Here is a 21,512-nt window from a genome sequence, read left to right as displayed (position 1 = left end):
TTGTCAGTATGAGCCAAGTATACTTAGACTTTTCTGTATACTTGTCAGTATGAGCCAAGTATACTTAGACTTTTCTGTATACTTGTCAGTATGAGCCAAGTATACTTAGACTTCTCTGTATACTTGTCAGTATACATAGACTTTTCTGTATACTTGTCAGTATGAGCCAAGTATACTCATGTATACTTTTGTTAAGTATGTCTCTGATAAGTACATAAAAAATAAATTGAAAGCATACTCTCTTATTTTAAGTTTAAAAGAAGTATACTAATAGCACACTTGAATAAGCTTCTTTTTTGCATTGTAAAGAAGTAGGCCTATTGTCAGCAAAGTGTATCAAAAGTTAAAGCACAGCAAAATGACATCAGATATATATATTATTGAATAGTAGCACAAACGCTGAATTTTAGAACAGTTTGTTTGCAAAATGTTAGCAGTTCATCTTATTTTATGAGCTAGCTATAGGCTACAATATAGCATGTAGCCGCTACATGTTTGGTTTGTAAATTAGCCTAATTACATACACAGGCCTACAATATTTCCCCTTGAACTGTTAAAGTGTAACGTAGCATAATTTATTGACACTAAAATGTAAATAGCCTACAAAAAGTACAAATACCTCAAATTTGACATTAGATTAGAGCATTTTGCTGCTAGCCTGATTTGGTCTGGTATGACCAGTAGCTAATGTTAGCTAATGTTAGCAAACTTCCAAGGGACTTTACTGTGAAATGGACATTACTGAGTCAGTTTGCCAACTTTATGGCTTGTGATACATTTATCGAAGGCTAAATGTTACTTAAGCAAAAGTTACATATCTCAATTAGCCTAGGCCAGTGGTTCCCAAACGTTTTCACATCAAGGACCCCTAAACGAACACAAATATAGACCATGGACCCCCATTTGATAAGATTTGGTCACAGGGTCCCCCATCCGATAGTATCTTTGCTTTTAGATGTTTTATTACAGAAAGTCTATGAAACCCATAGCTAAAATAATCATATATTCGTCATTGTGTCACTTATCGATGGAATTATAATGAAAATAAATAATTTCCCTTTTTCCTGGGGACCCCCTCTACGACCCCTGTGGGTCCCCAGACCCCACTTTGAAAACCACTGGCCTAAGCTACTTTGTTGTTATCCACCACAGATATATTGAAGGGATTGTATTTTTTATAATCATCATGTCAGTGAGGTTTTATGAGCAGTTCTTGGTCATTCATCACTTCTTGATGTACAGTCGTTGATGCACAGTAAGTGGGCGAGTTCTTCCTTGCAACTTTTAAGAAATTTCACAACTGAGGAACTTGTTGGAAATGTTAGGCTTTTATTCTGAAGGTAGACTCAGTGTGATTCATGCTGACTAATTTTCATATGTATACTATATTGGAATCTATCTATCTATCTATCTATCTATCTATCTATCTATCTTTCTAATAAACAACAGACTTTACAGATTTTTCAGATGAAGTAGAAGCTTTATTAAAACGTGTGGTGCATATTCTTTAAAGAAAAACAGTACCAAACAACATACAACAAAACAGAGTAGAAAAATAAGTTCATATACCTTCAAACTAGAACATCTATAGTAACCTATATTCTAAAAATAAGATTCTTACATTCACAAAATGCTGCATAATAGCTTTTTCACATAAAAATACATTTTGCAATGCATGAATAAAAGGTATCGATGGTCAAAAAAAAGTGCAGCCACACGCAGGAACCTAAAAAGTTTAGTTGTTTTGGCCGATACATCTTTATCGGGTTCATATGTGAGAAAGAGAGAAGCAATTTCAATATAAACAAAAGGCTGGTATGTGGATTCTCTCTCTCTCTCTCTCTCTCTGCAGATCAATGTGTCTGATCAATTTTTATTAAATAGAAAATGTAAAAATATATAATTGATAGCTTTATTACAACAAGTAAACTGTTCAGGTTCTGTAAGTGAGGCTGGTTCTCAAGTCTTCTTGATTATCACATGCACCACGTGAGTGAAGATGTGCTGGATTATCATTTTTTACAACAGAAAAGTGCAATAACATAAACAAACTCAGGTCTGTAAATCTCCCATTAGACCTGATCAAAACAGCTGAAGTTCTCCTTTCAGGGATGTGATACCTTACAGTCACTAACAATGTGTGGAGGCTAACAGCTATAATAAGAAAACATGACAACAAAAAGGAATTTGATTCCATAAACACAGTTTGATTGCAGGTAGCTGCAGGCTTATCAGAAGGGTGGGTCTGTTCTTCGTAAATTTCCTAAGCAACTATTTTGGGCTGGATTTGTTTTCTTGTTTGATAATTAAAAAGAGAAATGATATCTTCACATACACCGGTGACAAAAGGCACAGCTCATTTGCAAATCAAAAAAAAGATTATTTCAAAATAGCCACAAGTGATTGAAAAAAATCACTTATTTTGTTTAAAATCAAGAAACAACAGGCATAAAATCTGCAGAAACATGAAGGGAATATCAGAGGCACTTCATGGGACATTTGCACCATCATCTTTGCCATTATAACATACAGTACTGTTTAATATTGTACATGGAAACAAATATTTTCTGTGAAGAACCCATGAACAAAAAGCACACCCACCCTTATTTTTACATAAAACATTGATATAAAATACAGCGCAAACTGTTTGCTCATACTTTAAGCATAAAGAGCATCACTCATATTTTCTTGTAGCCTACAGAATGTAGACTTTATAGTTTGCCCTTGAAAATAAATACTCTATGTCTACAGTATGTATGTTTCACTTTCAATCCCTCCAAAGGCAATACAGCTTATATTATGATTGTGATATGTTATGGATGAACCGAGTGAAATATCTTCACTTTCACTTAAAGCGTTCCTGAATAAACACATTTAGAAGTTAGCTACTTCTTGCCTGCTGTGACAATAATGACACTAAAACAAAAATTCAGTCACCACCAATACAACTTGATCCACCATTTACATTATCAATGAGGAAAATAAGCAAAATTAAGAGGGAAATGGTAGAATTTCTGACCCATAATGCAACAAATGATGCTATTAGTGGAGATTTTTGGTTGTAAAACAATTTGGTCCCATTTTCTTTCTTGTTAAACATCTCATGACCCTTCAGATTTATCTTGAGACCTTTTGGGGGGCCCTGGTTAGTTGTACCGTTAAACAGTTGGTGTACAACGAAACTGAAATAGAGTTTCAGTTGAAATCAAGGTGAGTAGATAATGACTGAATTATTATTTGTCATCCAAACCTTTCAAATCAGGGCTAACTTAGCCCAGATAGGTTAAAGATGTGATAGTCTGTCTTTGGCGTTCAATATAAGATAGAGCGCTTCATATTTGGGATTCTCCGGTGTGCTGCCCGCTCCGAGAACCCTAAAAGAACACAAACAGCACAAGTTCAGAAACAGTGTCAGACAACATACTGTATGTAATGTGTTTGCTGCAATGGAAGAAGTATGATTTCATCAAAGTAAAAGTAGCAATACCACAATGTAAAAATACTCCATAACAACCTTATAAATACCTCATAAATACTACCAACAAAATGTACTTAAAGTATTAAAAGTAAACGTATGCATCATGCAAAATAAGTGCTATATTGCTATATTGTTATATAGTATATAGGGCTGTCTAAGTTAATGCGATAATAACACATTAATGCAAATTAGTTTTAACGCCACTAATTTCTTTAACTCCAAAAACTGGCATGGCCAGTTTCAAAGTGGTCCCTTAACCTCTGACCTCAAGATATGTGAATGAAAATGGGTTCTATGGGTACCCACGAGTCTCCTCTTTACAGACATGCCCACTTTATGATAATCACATGCAGTTTTGGGGCAAGTCATAGTCAAGTCAGCACACTGACACACTGACAGCTGTTGTTGCCTGTTGGGCTGCAGTTTGCTATGTTATGATTTGAGCATATTATTTCTGCTTAATGCAGTACCTGTGAGGGTTTCTTATGGTTTTGTGTTGTTCATTGATATCCAATAATAAATATATACATACATTTGCATAAAGCAGCATATTTGTCCACTCCCATCTCGATAAGAGTATTAAATACTTGACAAATCTCCCTTTAAGGTAGATTTTGAACAGATGTGCAATTAATTAGCGATTAATCACGATTAAATATTTTAATCGATTGACAGCCCTAATTGTATATTATATAACTTAAATAAAATCTTTGATGCATTACCATGTAAATCTTTTTTTTCATATAGTTGATCAAGGTGGAGCTAATGCTTAATCTTTAACAATGCATTATATTTTAAAAGATATGTATGTCAAATTTGAATCTGCAAAGTAACTCATTGCTGTAAATGTCAGATAAATGTAGTGAAATTAAAAGTTAAATTAAAGAGTACTTATACTTACACTTGAAATGTATTAAATGTAAGTATTAGGTTGTATAAAAAGCAAATACTCAAAGTACAATACCTCGAAATTGTACAGAAGTTGAGTACATGTGTTTGTGACTTAGGGAGATCGATAGTGAGTGAAGTCACTTACTTGTGTCTGACTACTGGAGGGATTGGTACTGCTGAAGTCGGAGTATCTCTTCTTCTGTGGTCTGCAGATACAGGAGAGGAAATGGGCGTACTCCTCTCTCACCTGCAGAGGGCAGCAGAACATCAGGGAAATTCACAAATGCACTGCTCAAAACCCCTGACATCTTTGTTGTTACACTTTCACTTATAGCTGAATTTTTATAGTTTCATCTATTGTGTTAACATCTGACCCTTATGTATACAGACCCAGTTACACACACACATACAGCTAGTGTATCCTACCTGTTTAGACAGCAGGCAGTGCATCAAGAAGACTAGCGCTCCCTGCAGGCTGTTGAGGATAGTGAAGATGTATGCTACCACTGTGGTGCCCTCTTGAAACAGGAAGGCCCCAAACACCCACATCAGACCCAGTATGCACATCTGGGCGATAGCTGTCACCGTGAAAGCTCTGCAGAGTTCAAAAGGAGGATGGGGAAGGGGGGGGGGATCAGAGAAAAGGCAACAGTCAGAGAATGAAAGATAAGATTAACATGAGCCCAAACACACAGATGACTCAGTTGCAGTCTGGAAAACCCCTGCAGTTCAATGTCTATTGAGAGATGGTGGAAGAAGAGAAACCAAAGGCAACTGATGAATAAAAGATTAAAGGAAAAATCCTTAAAGAGAAACACTATTTGAAAAACAGTTTCCGGCAATGTACTGTACTGCACTCTGCACGGGCCCTTTGTAGTATTTGGTGATGTATGCCTCTTATTCCTATTAATGACTGGCGATATAACTCACATCGAGATAAAGAGGAGATTAGTAGCATATAAAAGTTTAACCATCTAAAACACCAGGTTTTAATTTCAGTCCCTCAGAATCTGAGAAAATCCATCTGAAATGAGGAATGGGATGAAACATTTTTCCACTGCCAGAAAACCATGGAAACCTTTTGATTATAATCTAATGCTTTCAGAGTTTTTCCTCCCTGGACTTTAGCACAAGACATTCACATTCCCATTCCCCTGGGCTAAATTGAACATCAGTGATTGATGAACCAGTGTATCCAAGGATGGATTATTTTTTCATCAAGGCTAAGATGTGTCTGCAGCTGCTCATGTTTATACAGTGTTGTCTGCAAATGCACCGAGTGGAGTAAAATATGAGCATGCATAGTTGGAGTGGGGTGGGGAGGGCGCACAGTAGCACGTCAGCAGAGAGCAGAGTTGGTACTATAAAAACATTCGCTACATTTTTCCCCCACAAAACTCTCACGTTCTTTCCATCCATGCATTTTTCAGTTTCCAAATCTGCTCCATTTGGGCAACATACGTGTTGACTTGCGCAGTGGAAAAGGTGAGGGTCACATTGGTTCACACATTACAACAGCAGGAGCAGACACACACACAGACTGACTTAATTTTGTGCAATTTGGAGAGGTCTGGGTTGAGGCTGGTGAACTTCTGGGCGAGCTTCCAGATGATGACGATGAAAAAGATGACGTTGAAGATGATGATGAAGCACACGGGGCCAAAGAAGCTCCAGATGAGGCCGTCTTTCAGGGACAGCCAGCAGCTAGTTGAGAGGAAGGAAACACATGTGCATTACAGGGTTTTCGTGAGATAGATGATAGCAGGTCTCTATAATGCACTGATGTAATTGCCATCACACATGAAGAATGCAAACACACATACTGTAACACTTACTGACGGTCAGTGCCGTAGCCACTTGGTCTGATGATGGCAGATATGATGACGATAACCAGGGGTGTCCCATAACCAGTGAGGAATAAGTAGAGGGGCCGGATTTTGGCGTCGAACACCAGGACCACCATGCGGTACAGCTGCACCCCTTCTAACAGCATCCAGGTAAACACTCCCAAGAAGAAGAAATGGAGCAACCCCGCAACGAACCTGCAGCCGCCCTGTAATAATGTCACATGAGAACATTAAGAAAGATGAGATCAGAGAGGACGGAGCAGAGGAATGAACTGTCTCACAGCACTAATCTAATAAAGACAATACTTTGAATAAGAAATGTCCAAGCTCTTTGTGACTATCATGACTCAGTTAGATTACAGTCAGATTAATTAAATCAAGACCAGCAGACGAAGAAGTAGTTAGATCCTTAAGAAGGAATACCACTCTGTACCAAAAGTAAAAGTACTCAAATCCTTTAAATGCGTGTATCATTAAAGCTGCAGTTGGTAACTTTGAGCAAATGTGATAAAAAGTTATTTCTATAAAGCTGTCACTATATCTTGACAGTAGTGCATGAGACAGATAATACGTGAAAAAAAATCATGTTCCTCTGCCTCCTCCTGGAGCTCCTAATGGCATTTGCAAGACTTCAATGTGCCCTAAGGAAAACTACCAATCAGAGCCGAGCAGTTTCTACAGCAGCTGTCAATCACTGCTCCTGAAGCTCGTGAACTCCGATCAAACGGTCAAACTAGGCAGCGCTGATCAAATATAAATCAATATTCAGTTACTGTAATGCTTCTTTCTTGCCTCAAATGTTTTCAGAAACATCTTGTAGTGTACTTTTCAGCTGTAAAATTATAAATTTGCTTGGGCCGGTGGGCGGTGCTTGGTTTTGGCTCGACAGTTTTCCACATGGCCAGGTCACAAACTTTCTTTGTTTTGCGAGCAGTGATTGACAGCTGCCCAGACACGGGCATAAATAAATGCAGTTGAGTAAAAAATACAATATGTGCATCTGAAATGTTGTGGAGCACAATGTAAAGTTGCATAAAATGGAGAGTACAAGTTCCCAAAAACTATTTAAATACAGTTATTTTCTGCCACTGAGTAAAACAGTTCTGGGTCATTTAGAAGTGCTCTCTACTAGTACGTACAAACAAACTTCCTATTTTGTGATTTTCCGCTCCACTGTCAGCCTTCTTAAGAGAACTGTCTGAGAAAAAGTCTCAAAGCACAGTTTTTCCCCCTTTTTTGCCTCAAGATAACCACAGGGGTATTCAACTGTAACGTGGCAGAAAGACAGGCTTGAGGTTTAATATTGCAGGAATGCTCTGATGTGGGCTCTGCTTTGGTGCATGTAAACAGGAAGATGAGTGGAACAGTTAATCCCACTGTAACATTTTAATCAAATGACTTTCTTAATAAAAACAAGGTCAATAGTGACATTATTGCAGTGAAACTGTGCAACTGAAATCATTATTTGCTTGCACAAACATACCACAGGTTCAGTTTGTGAAATGCCAGCCAGAAAGATGAGGTCAGCCATGAAGAGGCAGATGCAGAGGTGCAGGTGGATGGTGTGGGTGCCTTGTATGGAGCGGCAGAACTTGAATGTCAGGATGCACAGTACGAGGCACAGCAGGGAGATGGTCAGCCCTATCACGGTCACCACCTGGAGCCTAAAGTTGGGCTAGTAGAGAAAGACACGTTAGGTCACGAGGTCATCATTTACTTCATAATGTGTGAGTGTTTTTTCACACTGACAGCAGGTGAGTGAAGAAGAGACGGAAAGATTGTCCTTCATACTTTACTTGGTAAAACAATAACTAATATTTTGGCCTCTTGGGAGCAGCGCAAACAAACATAGCGTAAACACAGCATTGATATATTATCACTTTATAAAGATGATATGGCAAACTTGTTAGCAAACAGCTGTCTATTTACACGTCCAGCAGATACGGAGCAACATCATCATTCATTTGGAGTCGTGTTTCTGGCCAACTGACGAACTAAGTCCAATATTTACTCTCTTCTTTGGTCTCCACCAACCCCAGAGGGAAATATCTCTCTTTTGCTGCTAAATGCTCAACTATGTTCCCCAGCTAGCCGCTAATGTTGCCATTTGGTAGCCATAGGTAGATAAATCATTTATCAGAGCTTCAGCTGCGGCCAAAAACAGCATGAGAAGTTATAGAATAAATAAATAAGCGATAATTAAATAAATAATCAGACAAATAAATTGTGGAAAATATATAAAAGAAAAACAAGTAATTAAATCAATTAAAATTAATAAATAAGAGTTATAGGACTTAATTTTTTACATTTCAAGCCACTTTTTTAATTCATAATGTTACTTTTCATAATTTGACAATAGGTTTTTATGGTGTGTGTGTGTGTGTCTGCTTCTTACCTCCATGGGGTAAAGGGCCATGAGCACAGCAAAGCTGCTCAGATGTTCACATGTGCACACAGTGTGTGTGGCATTGGAGTTGGAGGGCTGTTTATAACAACCGTCTGTGGACCAGGCCCCAGTCTCATCCCAGTACGCACAGATGTAGCTCACCTTAGCCGACTTCACTGTGTTCTATAAACAATACAATCATGTCAAAAGCAGACGATATTTCTTTCTTCAGATTCCAGTACTCCTGTTTTGACTATAATGATCAAAAGAAATGGGACAAAAACACTGAGAGGACAGGTGGGACTACCTGTTGATGTCTGAGGGTGATGTTGACGGGGGAGCTCAGGTTCTGAGTGGACGGGTTAGAGACCACAACGGACACAACTATAGAGGAGATCTGAAAGGAGGGTTTCACACCATCCTTTTCATGTCCTGCGAGCTTGTCAAAGGACCAGTTAACAGATATCCCAAGGTTCTTGTAGCTCAACAACGCAGCCAGAGCAAAACCTGCAAAAGACAACAAGAAATATGATAGTATTCATTGATAAACATAAAAAGTAGGACCTTTTTTGTCAGAAGAGAATTTACCATGGTAAGATCCCGTCCCAGCTGCTGTTGTCCAGTCAGTGTCGAGTGTAGCATTCTCATTGGTCAGATGGATTGGTCCAGTGGGTCGCGTCATTCCCCTCTGCACTGCAATCTCTGCGTCTATTTGAGCAGATAACTCATTTCAAATCACTCAGTTCACATTAGCTTTCCCACCATTATTTATTAAACTTTGCATGCATCCTCGTCCTGGAAAAGGCCGAATCACGGCTGAGCTTGTGGTCACTGTTACCTATCTCAGTGGTCTCTATCTTGGTGCGGTTGCGTTTGAGCTGCGGGCCAATGAGCATAATGGCGTTCTCAACCGTACCAAGTAGTCCGCTCACATCTTCACTGCTGTCCAGGTGACCGGGGGACAGGATGGCCTCTATTGCTGTGAATAGTTTCTATCCAGGTTGCAGGACACAAGAGAGGGGGAATTGAGAATACCGTATGTGTTTGTAGGTGTAAAAATGTGTGCGTTTGCGTTGTATCTGCTGCTCTGACCTCCAGTAGCGCCTCTCCATCAGTTTTCCCTTCACCAGTAGCGCTTGAGTTAGACAGAGCCAAACAGTTGTTTCTCATCAAGGACATAATGTCTGCCAGGCCTCCGAGCATCTGAGAGACAGAGACAGAGAAGGGGGGGAGAGAATAATAAGACTATTCAGTTTGCCCTCTAGAGTTCATGTATACTAAACCCTACAGGGCTGCAGGGAGGTCAAGTAAATAGAGGAAATTGGTTGAAATGTTCTTGTGCTGACCTGCACTTTGAGCTGCAGGGACAAGTGGGAAAATAAACCCTTTAGAAGAACTTATTGTGCTAATATTTTTTTATCTAACAATGCAGCTTACCGGCCCGCTGCCTCCATTGAAGTTGTCACAGCTGAGCTCTAGATGGAACGGAGCGAAACAACAGATTATCATCTCAGTTTGATTGTCACTACAGTATGCATTGAAAGCAGAGGAGTGTGATATAATCTACACAGCAGAGCAGCAGCACTGAACAGAAACTCATCCCCATTATCCTGTGAGACATACACCGCAGGTTATCTGAGCTCAGATGAGTCAACGCAGAAAGTACGCAACAACGACATCTGTGTTGGGAAGTTTATCCAAGGAGAGTGTGAACAAGTAGAGGCTTAATATGAGGAGAAAAGTAAGTAGGTAGGTAATGGTGATGGAGAGGGATCGTGCATGCATACACTCACCTGAGCATGGGGTCCTTGGGATGCCATAATTAGTGTATCCTTGGGGACACTTGCACCAGTAACTCCCATCATTGTTTTTACAATTCCCTTTTTTTCCGCAGAGTTCTTCTACTTTTCCTATTTTTTCAGCTTCGGCGCATTCATCTATGTCTGTGTGAGGAGAGGGAACGGAGACATCAGTTATCACTGGCATTCCTCGAGGGCAATGGTTTCAGTGAGACCAGCTGGAAACAGATCTGAATATAGCAGGCATTGCAAATGGAACAAACATCTCTGCAATGTAACCAGGGGCACGTTCGTGTGAGTCTTTCACTGTTGGCAAAAGGATCTTAGACAGTTCCGAACTTTCCGGGCAACCGGTGTCGCGAGATGTTCTCAAGAGCTGCGATTTGTACTAGCAGGAGGCAGGAGATGGCTTTGTGGTTTAGGTCAGAGTACAGGGATGGCTGAGTCACGATGAAACAAAAGCATGTCTGACCTTTGGGAGATCAGCCCAGGACAGGCAGTGTTTGATTTTGGAAATGATCCCTATAGGTGGAGAGGGAAGCTATGAGTTTCCTGAATCTTTCATAAGAGTTTTATTTGAATGTGTTTCTATGTGCCTGTAAAATTACCAGGGGTGTTGTCAGAGGAGTTGCTTCTGTTCTTCACTGAGAAGCTCCCAAAAGATTTCATTATCACTACAATCTCTCGACTGTTCGGCTTAAAGTAACTTTTGATAAAAAGGAAATAACACATTCTCCTCCTCTTACAAATTAAAAGTGGAAATTATTTGCAGTAAAATGCACCAATACTCCCAGGGGTTTTGCTACTACAATCTTACCTGGGCTACTATGTTATATCTTTTATCATTAAACCTGCAGTAGGCAGAATATTTTTGGCATTGGGCAAAAATTCCATATTAACCTTTCAGCATATTGTAATTCAAGTGTTCTGAGAGATAACTAGACTTCTGCACCTCCTCATGGCTCTGTTTTCGGGCTTTAAAAAATCTATGACGGGAGACTTTGACCAATCACAGGTCATTTCAGAGAGAGAACGTTCCTATTGGCTGTTCATTCAACGGAGGCAGCTGTCAATCACTCATTACAGTAACAGAATATTGATTCATATTTGATCAGCACTGCCTAGTTTGACCGTTTGATCAGCGTTTGTGAATGATTGACAGCTGCTCAGAGACGGCAGGCTCCCGCTCGGCTCTGATTGGTTGTTTTCCTCCGGTCTGTGAAATCTTGCAGATGTCATTAGGAGCACCGGAGGACACCAGAGGACACAAAGTCACATGATTTCTTTCAGATTATCTGTCTCATGCACTACTGTCAGGATATACTGAACGTTTTCTAAAAATAACTTTTTTTTAATCATATTTGCTCCAATCGTACCCACTGCAGCTTTAAGGCCTCAGTATGCTAAGTCGTACGACATGACATCTGAGTATTAGACAGGTTTAGAATGGCGCTCTACTTGGCCATGACAGCGTGCTGCTTGTCACGTAGTGGCAAGGGCAGGAAAACACGCTAAAATGGAGTGCAGAGGACACATGAGACAGTGTCGCTGGATATCTATCAGCTGATAATCAAATAGCAGCAGAGATGCTTTGGTTAACTTTAATTTAACAATTTCATGTGTTGGCAGAGACGGTGCAGTGCAGCTTTCGTCTACATTGTTACCTCTGCCAAGGCTGAAGGCCTAGGAAAGAGGTTATGTTTTCACCGGTGTCGGTTTGTTGGTTTGTTGGTTTGTTTGTTGGTTTGTTTGTTGGTTTGTTGGTTTGTTGGTTTGTTGGTTTGTCCGTTTGGAGGATTACATGAACAACGTACATGAAACCTGCCTCTCTGAGCGCACTTCTAGTTTATTGCTAACAATACGTGTGCTATTTTGTGTACTTGTCACACCAATCAACTGTAGACAAGTGTTAATAAATAGACACTAAATTCACCTGTGCAGTTTCCAGGGCCACTGGTGGCGTTGATGTACCCAAAGTGGCAGGTGCACTCGTAGCTCCCAATCCGGTTCGTACAATTGGCATTGTGACCGCAGATATTGCCATCATCTTGGCACTCGTTGACATCTGACAGAGAAGCAAGACAAGTTGCATAAGACCAGTTGTACAAGAGAGAGAGACACTGATCACACACAGAGACACACACTCACCTTTGCACACACCGTCTAGAGTGAAGTTAACCTGCCCTCTGGTGTGTATGTAGCCCGGCAGGCACTGGCAGTAGTAGCTGCCAATCGTGTTGAAGCAGTTTGTGTTATCCCCACATAGTCCGTTGGCGCACTCATCCTCATCTGGATTTGGATACAAATACATAAAGCAAAGAGAATACAATTATAGTGATGAATCTCACAGGTCAATACATAATAAAACATTCTTGTCAGTGAGAATAAACTTGTCATCTTGATTTTAAGCAATATTTCTTATTAGCTCTTTTTGTTTTAGCTCCTCTGTCCACTTGTATTTGTTTTTGCTAGTTGCTTGAAATCGTGGTGATCTAAGAATTTAAACCTCTTCTACTGTTGTTTTCATTGCAATCTACTCTGGATATATCCTAAAATGGAAAAAACGCAGTGGAAAGTCACCAAAAAAAAGGCTACTTTTCTTGGTCAACTCCAGTAAGAGGTATTGCATAATGAGAACACCACTTATTTCTGTGAGCTCTTGTCTTGAGTAGAAGCCACTATAAAAACATTGGTGGACAGAATTTAAAGACAGTGGAGAGGGATGGTTAAAATGAGAGGTCATGGTAGATTATTACCAACACATCCACCGCCTTTTGTTTCGTAGCCCTTGCCACAATCAGGGAAACATTTCCCCAGCATACACAATAAGCCTGTGGGGAAAGAGAGAAAGAGGTCATTTAGTTTCAATTCACAATTAGGGCAGAATCTTGCAATAACAAGGAAGACACAATTGACACATTGTGCCCTTTTTAAAACTTTACTCAGCCAGTCAGGCCTTCATGGGAAACCTCCAAGCATAATTCTTCCCAGAAAGGGCATTTGAACAGCTCAATTAACCCCCCGAGTTGGCTCCAAAAGCATGCTACACTGGGGATGGTGCAACAGTTGAGCAAAAATTGTAACCCACAGTAGTGGTGCCCCATTTTAATTTTTGCTCCTGATAAAATTATAACATATGACAAAACTTCCCCAAACTTAAATTTGAGAATTATATGCAATTTTGCTGCTGAGCTATTACACAATTTCCAGTAATGATGGTATTCATTTACATGTCAAAACATACCTCAAAGTTTTCAACTTTCCTGTGAAATGTCTCAAACTCCTGACTTTTTGAACGAGCGGTCTCAACACTATTGGATATATTGACATGAACATGGTAATGAACATCTGCATGTTGTCATTCTGAACATGTTACTGATCATCTACATCTACACATTGTGACGGCCCCTGCCTCACTACTGAGATGCCAGTGTGGATTTGGCCATTCATTCTTTCCCTGTGTCCTTGAAGGTATCACGGGAGAGGATGCCTGATGCAGAGCACCTGATGCTGGCGCATCCTGAGTATAAAAGCCCCAATCAAGTGCTGCTCTGCCCTCTTTTCCTTCACCTTGACTCATCCCTGTCAGAACCTGCCGGGCTGCCTTTGTTTGACTTTTCTTTAGTTTCCACTTACAACACATCACACTTCATCATGCTCACACATCCACATCTACATTACTGATGTTACTGACTGACACACTCCACATTTGTAGTTATTTCTGTATATCCTTAATTTATTTGTAATAAATATCTTTAATTTACAATCAATCACTGCGTCCTTTCCCGTATTTGTCATGGCCTAGGAGCCGGGCTATGACAACATCTACACTGACTGTGCAATATCATAACTACTACTCGTGTAATCCAAACTGTGCAATATTCATTCTCACTGTGCAATATCATTTTTCCACTTGTACAATTGTTAATAGTCTGGTAATAGTCAATACTGTATATATTGTTCCTATTTTTAATAGTTCCCCTTGTTTATATTTTTCCTATTTATTTATAATTAATTGTTATGTTAATTGTTCATATTTTGTTTCACTTTTGTTTTGCTTTTTGCACCGTGTTGTATCTTGCTTTTAGTTTTTTACCCATGCATCTTGTTTTTTGCACTATCCCCTTTGCTGCTGTGCACTGCAAATTTCCCCACTGTGGGACTAATAAAGTAATATCTTATCTTATCTTAGCTTATTGTTGACAAGTTAGTTCCTAATAAGGCAATTAAACTGAAACTGAAAATTGTTAAATGAGAGATTAAGATAATTTAGTTGTAAACAAGGTAGGATGTAAATAGTTGAATAAGCCTTTAGTTGCAGCTCTTTTGTTTGATTGGTTGTTGTAGGTGTCGGTCAGTGACACCTGTGTGGTGATTGGTTGTAGGTCAGGAAGAGGGCGGGCGAAAGAGAAACACACGGGAGAGACGCTAGCGAAGAGTTCAGGAAAAAGAGTTAGGTCGAGTAAATGGAGGAAAAATAGTAGCAGTATGCTAAGACACCAACACACAGTTTTCTCTTTTTAATGTCGGTTAATTAGCCCGACCGTTAGTGTCTGTGTGTGCGTAACAGTTAGCCGCTAAGCTAGCGGGAGTAACGATGCTAACTGTTGAGCTACAGGATGCTAATTCAGTTTATCTGGTAGCTTCGGCTAGCAGCAGTTTCTTTAAGTTAGCTTGTGTGAATAGTGGATAAGTGAACCAGTTGAGTGTGAGCTTGGACCCGGCGCTGCATTCAAGGTCAGACTGACCCCACGGTGAGCGGGAAAGCTGTGTGGGTCCTCTGATGAAGACACCTGTTGGCCCGTTAAGATGCTACAAGGTCGCTATTGCTCGATCTTTAGCACCACAAACTGTTTCTCAAGGACTGAAGCTGAACTGTGAGTTTGACTTTCTGTGTTTTTTCTCTATTGAGGATAACCTGAGCAACACACAGGCCTGCAACTTCTCTTCTATCTGATGTGTGAGGGTGTGAAGGTGTGTTAGGGTGTGAAGGTGTGTTAGGGTGTGTGGGAGTGTGAGGGTGTGAAGGTGTGTTAGGGTGTGAGGGAGTGTGAGGGTGTGTGAAGGTGTGTTAGGGTGTGTGGGAGTGTGAGGGTGTGAAGGTGTGTGAGGGTGTGAGGGAGTGTGAGGGTGTGTGAGGGAGTGTTAGGGTGTGTGGGCCCACTGTGAGGTTTAGTCTAGTTTGCTAAAGAGCTCACTTTGTGGTTAACAGGGTTATTTAAAGGGATTTTGCCTGAGAGGATTGTAATATTTTGGTATTTCTTTCAGGTAATTAATTGATCTGCTAATTTTCGTAGAGGTAATTTTGTTTAATATCATTTTAAGGGTTACCATTTATTATTTTAAAGGAGTCTAAAATGTTGTTATTTTTTTTTTACCTTTCAACTGAGAGGGTAAATATTGTTTGTACATATCAAAAAGCAGTCAGTAATAGTTATTCCTTTTCGTTCCAAATATTTGTCTGGGGTCAGTTATTTAAAATAGAGCATATAGTCAACTAGAATAGGCCCTTTTCAAAGCAGCCATTTTGACATGTAATTGCAGGGTAAACACAGATCTAATTGATCAAATCAATTATGGTCCCGTTCTATTAATGTCACAGCCGTTCCAGTGAGCCCGCATGCACAATACCAGGGCCCTGGCCAACCTAAATGGAACAGGACCATTAATATTATTAGTTAAACCTGCGTTTACCCTGCAATGACATGTCAAGATGCCTGCTGAGAAGAGGGCCTATATATATATACATATATATATATATATATGTATATATATATACTGTCGTAGGGAATTATAAGTTTCACCCAAAACAGGTAAACCCTTCGTGGTAGCTACTTTAGGAATCCAAACCCACACACCCCATCATTCCAGTCTAAAGTTAGTTATATCAACTTATGCATAATATAAAGTGTTGGTGTGCTGCAGACTTGGCTGTAGGCTCTTGTAACAAACATGTAACAAATACCTAAGTAAAAAACAAAACAAGAATAACAAATAAAATGAACAGTAAAAACATAGAAATCTGTCAATAAACAAATAATCAACATAATTAAATATTCCATGAACTAAAAGGAGTGGGAAGTAGTAACTGTCACAGCCTATACATGGTCCTACCCTTTCTCCATAACTCAAACAATTAACTAAATATTTATCATATATTACTTTTTTTTATTTCAATTCCAACCTTAGTAATGAATTGATATTAGCACGTCATTTTTTGACTTTTCGACCGCAGCCTTGGTCGTGTTGGTACTTGGGTCACTATTGGAATCAATTGTAGCTGCTGTGACATCAAGCTGACTACGTCTGCCATCCTTCAGTAACGTGTTTTCATAATTGTTGGGTTTAACTAGACAGTTTTCAGGTGAGCTTGTGTTGGTTTGCTGTATGCCACCTTTTGAATTATATATGTGCATGATTTCAGTGATTGTTTTCTTCCTCCTGCTAAACTCCACCTCCTACTGGTCATATTACCCACACACCACAACAGACACACGTCAGTCACATTTTTTGACTCATGATTCACCGGTGAAGTAGAAAGCGACGCCCCCTCATATGGCGTAAGTACAAGAATATTCCAAACCCTCCTGCGTTTCCCTCCCTCGATCACAATGAGCCCTCTGTCGTTCTCTGATGAAGCTGGAGCTCCCACACTAACACCACTTAAGGAAATCCAGGCAGAGTTTGACAGCGAGTGTGTGAAACAGTGTGACTTGAGTCTAACTTCATGACTAAATAACTGTGGACAGAAACAAAGCCTGCAAATATACAAAGAGTGACTTTGTGCTCAGCTCGCAGCTGACTTTCATTCACCAGTAAGCACAGTGGTGAATGAGAAGCAGTCTGTAACATAAACTGTCCTCTCTGTGTGCCTCTTCTGTCTCGCATTTATTCATAAGCTGTATGTTGCATTTTTGTCAGTCTGTCTCTCTTCCTGTTGCATTACCTCTGGGACTGATAGAAAGTGGAAGTTATAAACGCAACCAACCCTTTTTGCACACGCCAGGGTTCGTCTCTATCTGTGTGTGTGTTATGTCGCATGCATATGAGAGCAACTGGAATTTCTTATAACCCAAAGGCCTCATTTAACTTAACTAAAAGTTAAGCTGACTAATAAAAGCTGTTTAGTCACATGTTTACAATTCAACACCTATTTCAAAACTATTGTAAAGTTTGCTTCTGCTAGCAGTACTGAAAAAAATAATAAAAACTTTTTGGTTCAATACCTTGATGCTCAGTAAACTAAACATACCAAATTACGATAACGATTATATTGATTACCAATAAAACAAACCATGGATGGACTTTAGTTTGTGTTCGACATCCTTTAGTATATGAATTTAGGCATAGATCATGAGCAGCTGTTCTGGCTCGTCTGTAGTCTAAAAAAAAATCATTGGACACAATTCTGTTTTTAGGGTCATAAATCATGGAATAGCTCCTCAGAATAAAAAACATCTGTCTGATTGTGTTGCCTCAAAATCTTTCAAACTTGAATGACATTGTTCAAGTAAATGCTCAACTATTTTTTCTATGACAGCACCTCCTGTATTTTCAAACTGGGCCTCCTATAGGACATTTCAATTTCACACTCTTTAAAGGAGCACTGACAGCTAGTGTTTAAAATGGGTAACAGCAGTCCAAATTCAAAACATCATTGCAGTCAGTGCAAGTTTTCGCAATTTGAGGGTTACTTTCTGGACACAACCGCGTTAGCCTCTGTCCAGCAGTAGTCTCGGTTCTCCAGCTGTGTGCCTCAAATACTCACTTTCTTGATAACCCAGCTGCACACGGACCACAGAGAGATGTGCCGGGGCTTTTCAGGTCGGGTAGAATCTAATGTTATGTTATCTCTATTGATCCAGTTAGTTTGCTTGCTTCCATGGCGGTAGAAGGCTGTGTTTGCGTGCCAATTTGTTTCATATGTGGCAACGGGGTGTTGAAATGGGCAGTAGACGGGATCACACCGGCCAAAACAAAAACAGACCGGATTGGAAATGTCAAAGGAGAACATGCTGGCTGTAGCATTGTTGTCAGAGAAGCCAGTATTTCAATTTAGCATGTTTCCTTAATCTCTGATGACATATCATGGTCATTTTATGATTTAATACAGTAAATATATTACATATTGGTCCTTTGAATCCAAAATATATTATTATATTATGGAGTACTATAAACCTGCATTCATTTACCTCATGGGTGCAGTGCAGCCAGTTGTAAACATTTAAATATTATCACCTTATTAAGCTGTTATGGCTAACATGTTTGTTAGCATCCAGGAGACATGGAGCAACATTATTCATTTGTAGTCCTGTTTCAGGTAACTTGATAAAGTCCAATAATCTCTCTCCTTTTAGCTCTAATTTTGGTCTCCGTCAACTTGTGACTGAAATATTTGCAGCGTGCTGCAACAGGAAACAAGGTGATGAAAACCAAAACCATAAAATTGTGGGCCAGAAAAGCAAAACACTTACAGCTGTAAGAAGCTGAAATGCTCTGTAGAGCTGAGGGACACTGCAGTTGGGTGATAGTTCTTGATGGGTTTGTCACTATAAGTGACTCCTTTTCACACCATTGTTAATATAAAAGTCATTGTTAATATCAGAGGTTTTGTTATATTGAGTACCTCTGCTTTTGTTGCAACAGTGTGTCATGGAAACATGTTTTGCTCTGGTTAAAAAACCAAACTGTGATATGATCATTAAATATAATGGATAAATATATAAACAGAATATTACTTTTTATATTGACATACATATTTAATGTATTTTGTTGTTTTACTTAACCATTTTCATAGCAGATTTCAGATATACTTACACAGTTGGATATATAATAATACCTGTAGTAGTATAGTGTTATATGGTAGTTCAGTACACCCTATTATGTTTTGGATATGATATGATGTAATATGTATGTCCGACATGGTAGAGCTGGGACGACACACTTATCTCCCGATTCAATACTATCTAGATACTTGGGTGCCGATTGGATAGGTATTGCGATTTTTAAGTATTGCGATTTGATATTGCGATTTATTGCGATTTTTGTTAACTTTTTTAACACTAGCCCATGGGAAAAGTTGAATCATACACTTCTAGGGACTTTTACTTAAGATATCTAAATTAATACAGTAAAAAATGAAAATTTCTGATTTTCAGCATGTATGAAGTCAGAGATGTCCTGAAGTCAGATATACTGTATCAGTCATTATTTATAAAAAAAAATTCCAACAACCCATAAATCAAAGACTAACGACATATCCCTCACAAATTAGTGTTTTTTTCTTTTCTTTTTAATTTATAAGGGACATGTAATGGTTTATACTTCTGAATTCTGTATACTTCTAAAAAATCGCAATACATAGTTGAATACATTTTTTTCCCCCACCCCTACTACATAGTATGTGTTGATAATAACATGGTCACCATATAGTATACTCAATGATATCAGTACAAAGATGGAGTAAAAAAAAATGTTATGGGTACAAAGTTACACACTATAGTCATATTGAATTTTACTGGTATGTTATAAATATGTCCCATGGTGGTGAGCTTCAAAAATCTGCCTGACAGATGCATAAACCACAAATATTTCTATCCTGTCAAGGTTTGTGGTTTACTAAAACATGCTTATTTTCTTCCTGTTGTGAGTCATTGTGCGCCATCAGACCTCTGCACGCTGCCACAACTCATTCAGGCTCTGGGTTTATTTTACTCTGATGGCCTGAGGAGCTGCTCTAACTGACCTGGGCCGCCCTGCAGCGTCGGTCCGGTGACTGCGGTTCTTACTACACAGCAGCCACTCTGACCTACGTCCATACATCACAGCAGCAAACACAGCTGGAGGGCTGTGCACAGTGCTCACTGTCTGACCGGGTGACCGTTACTGATGTTGCCCATGTGACCTAGAATTAAGTTTCTAAAAATGTCACCCATTCTACTATCAAATACACAAGTTGTGACCGTTGGTAATAGTTGCCATATTAGTGGTGAGAAATTGAGAAATGGAAGCTTATATATGGATAAAGAAATACATTTATTTACATGTTTCCATAGCTGTCATATATGAATAAGAAGCGGTGTGTCTGACTAAAACAAAAAAGTATAAGTACATCAGCTGATGAACATTTCCACCAAACCTCCCTGTACTTTTGGTTTCTTCATTTTTTGCAACATTCACACACACACACACACGCACACACGCACACGCACACGCACACACACACACACACACACACACACACACACACACACACACACATTGTGCTCTCATTGATTTACTTACCAAGAATAAGTAGCTCCTTCCCAGACCCCATGTCAAAGGCAAACCAATATCCCCACACAGCTGATGACTTTATCAGAACTATGAATTACTTGTAAATCTTGTAGATCTGGTTGATGTCCTGTCATAAAAGTTTAGATCCTGTCACAAAGTTCAAGAAATATTTGAGTATTTTTCAGACTTCTCTCTAGTCCAAGGTCCATAAAATCCAGTTTGAGAGTAAAAAAAAACTAAAAAAAAGATAAATCCTTTCTGTAGATGATGATTGTATGTCAGAGAAAATAACAGTGAACCTTGGCCAGCTTTCTTTTATGAGTGAGTCTAACTACATGGAAACAAAAACTCAATTGCAGCAGCTTCAACTTTCACCATTACGCCCCATCTGCCTTTGGTTACTGTTGCTTCATCTGACAAGCACCAATAGTGTACAGAGGTAACTGTGGCAGGTTTAACACATGAAAGTATAAAGAACAGGACAAAAACATGCTTCTAGTATGCAATTTTGTTAGCTTAAAATGACTGAAAACTGTTGCTGGCAGATTATATCAGCTGTAGCTAGCTTGCTAGCTAAAAAAGCTAACGTTGGTTAAAAACTTTGTATCCAGCTGACTTGTTTTAAACCCCAATTATTAAACGGCTTTGTTCAATACTAGATTCTGATTGGTCAATCACGGCATTCTACGGTCTGTTATTTCTTTATAGCAGACCATTGCTATGTATAACAAACCTGATGTCGGACTCTGACCGACCATTTTTGTGTCAGTTATTGATTTTTAGTAAGTAGCCGTGTAATAAGCGGGATAATGTACAGCTAGTATGTACAGCCAACC

General features: G+C 39.3%; 2 protein-coding genes across 2 annotated transcripts in view; both read right to left on the bottom strand.

The window, feature by feature from the left end:
• The window catches only part of LOC119484740 (long-chain fatty acid transport protein 1-like), a 45,723-nt gene that overhangs the window by 7,944 nt on the left and 16,267 nt on the right, over nt 1-21,512 (bottom strand). The gene's annotated exons all lie outside the window — the stretch shown is intronic.
• Nucleotides 1,460-20,993, bottom strand: LOC119484739 (adhesion G protein-coupled receptor E5-like). The gene is made up of 17 exons (XM_037763801.1): nt 20,686-20,993; nt 13,158-13,232; nt 12,550-12,690; nt 12,335-12,466; nt 10,396-10,545; nt 10,040-10,077; nt 9,695-9,805; nt 9,441-9,594; nt 9,191-9,310; nt 8,910-9,109; nt 8,612-8,785; nt 7,700-7,891; nt 6,205-6,422; nt 5,915-6,073; nt 4,796-4,964; nt 4,515-4,616; nt 1,460-3,374 (listed from the first exon to the last, which is right to left on the bottom strand). The coding sequence occupies exons 1-17, from the start codon at nt 20,714-20,716 to the stop codon at nt 3,333-3,335; spliced, it is 2,208 nt and encodes a 735-aa protein (XP_037619729.1). The 5' UTR covers nt 20,717-20,993; the 3' UTR covers nt 1,460-3,332.

This window comes from Sebastes umbrosus, chromosome 3 (assembly GCF_015220745.1).
Source record: "Sebastes umbrosus isolate fSebUmb1 chromosome 3, fSebUmb1.pri, whole genome shotgun sequence".
NCBI lineage: Eukaryota > Metazoa > Chordata > Actinopteri > Perciformes > Sebastidae > Sebastes > Sebastes umbrosus.
The sequence above is the reverse complement of the archived record's forward strand: the minus strand, read 5'-3'. Positions and strand labels throughout refer to the sequence as shown.

What these genes read in the sequence shown, in the direction of transcription:
- LOC119484739 (XM_037763801.1), bottom strand. Translation starts at nt 20,716, where the DNA reads ATGGGGTCTGGGAAGGAGCTACTTATTCTTG. An exon ending in AAAAGGCGGTGGATGTGTTG is followed by an intron (nt 12,691 to 13,157) that starts GTAATAATCTAC and finishes ATCCAAATCCAG; the next exon opens with ATGAGGATGAGTGCGCCAAC. An exon ending in ATGGAGAGGCGCTACTGGAG is followed by an intron (nt 9,595 to 9,694) that starts GTCAGAGCAGCA and finishes CAACCTGGATAG; the next exon opens with AAACTATTCACAGCAATAGA.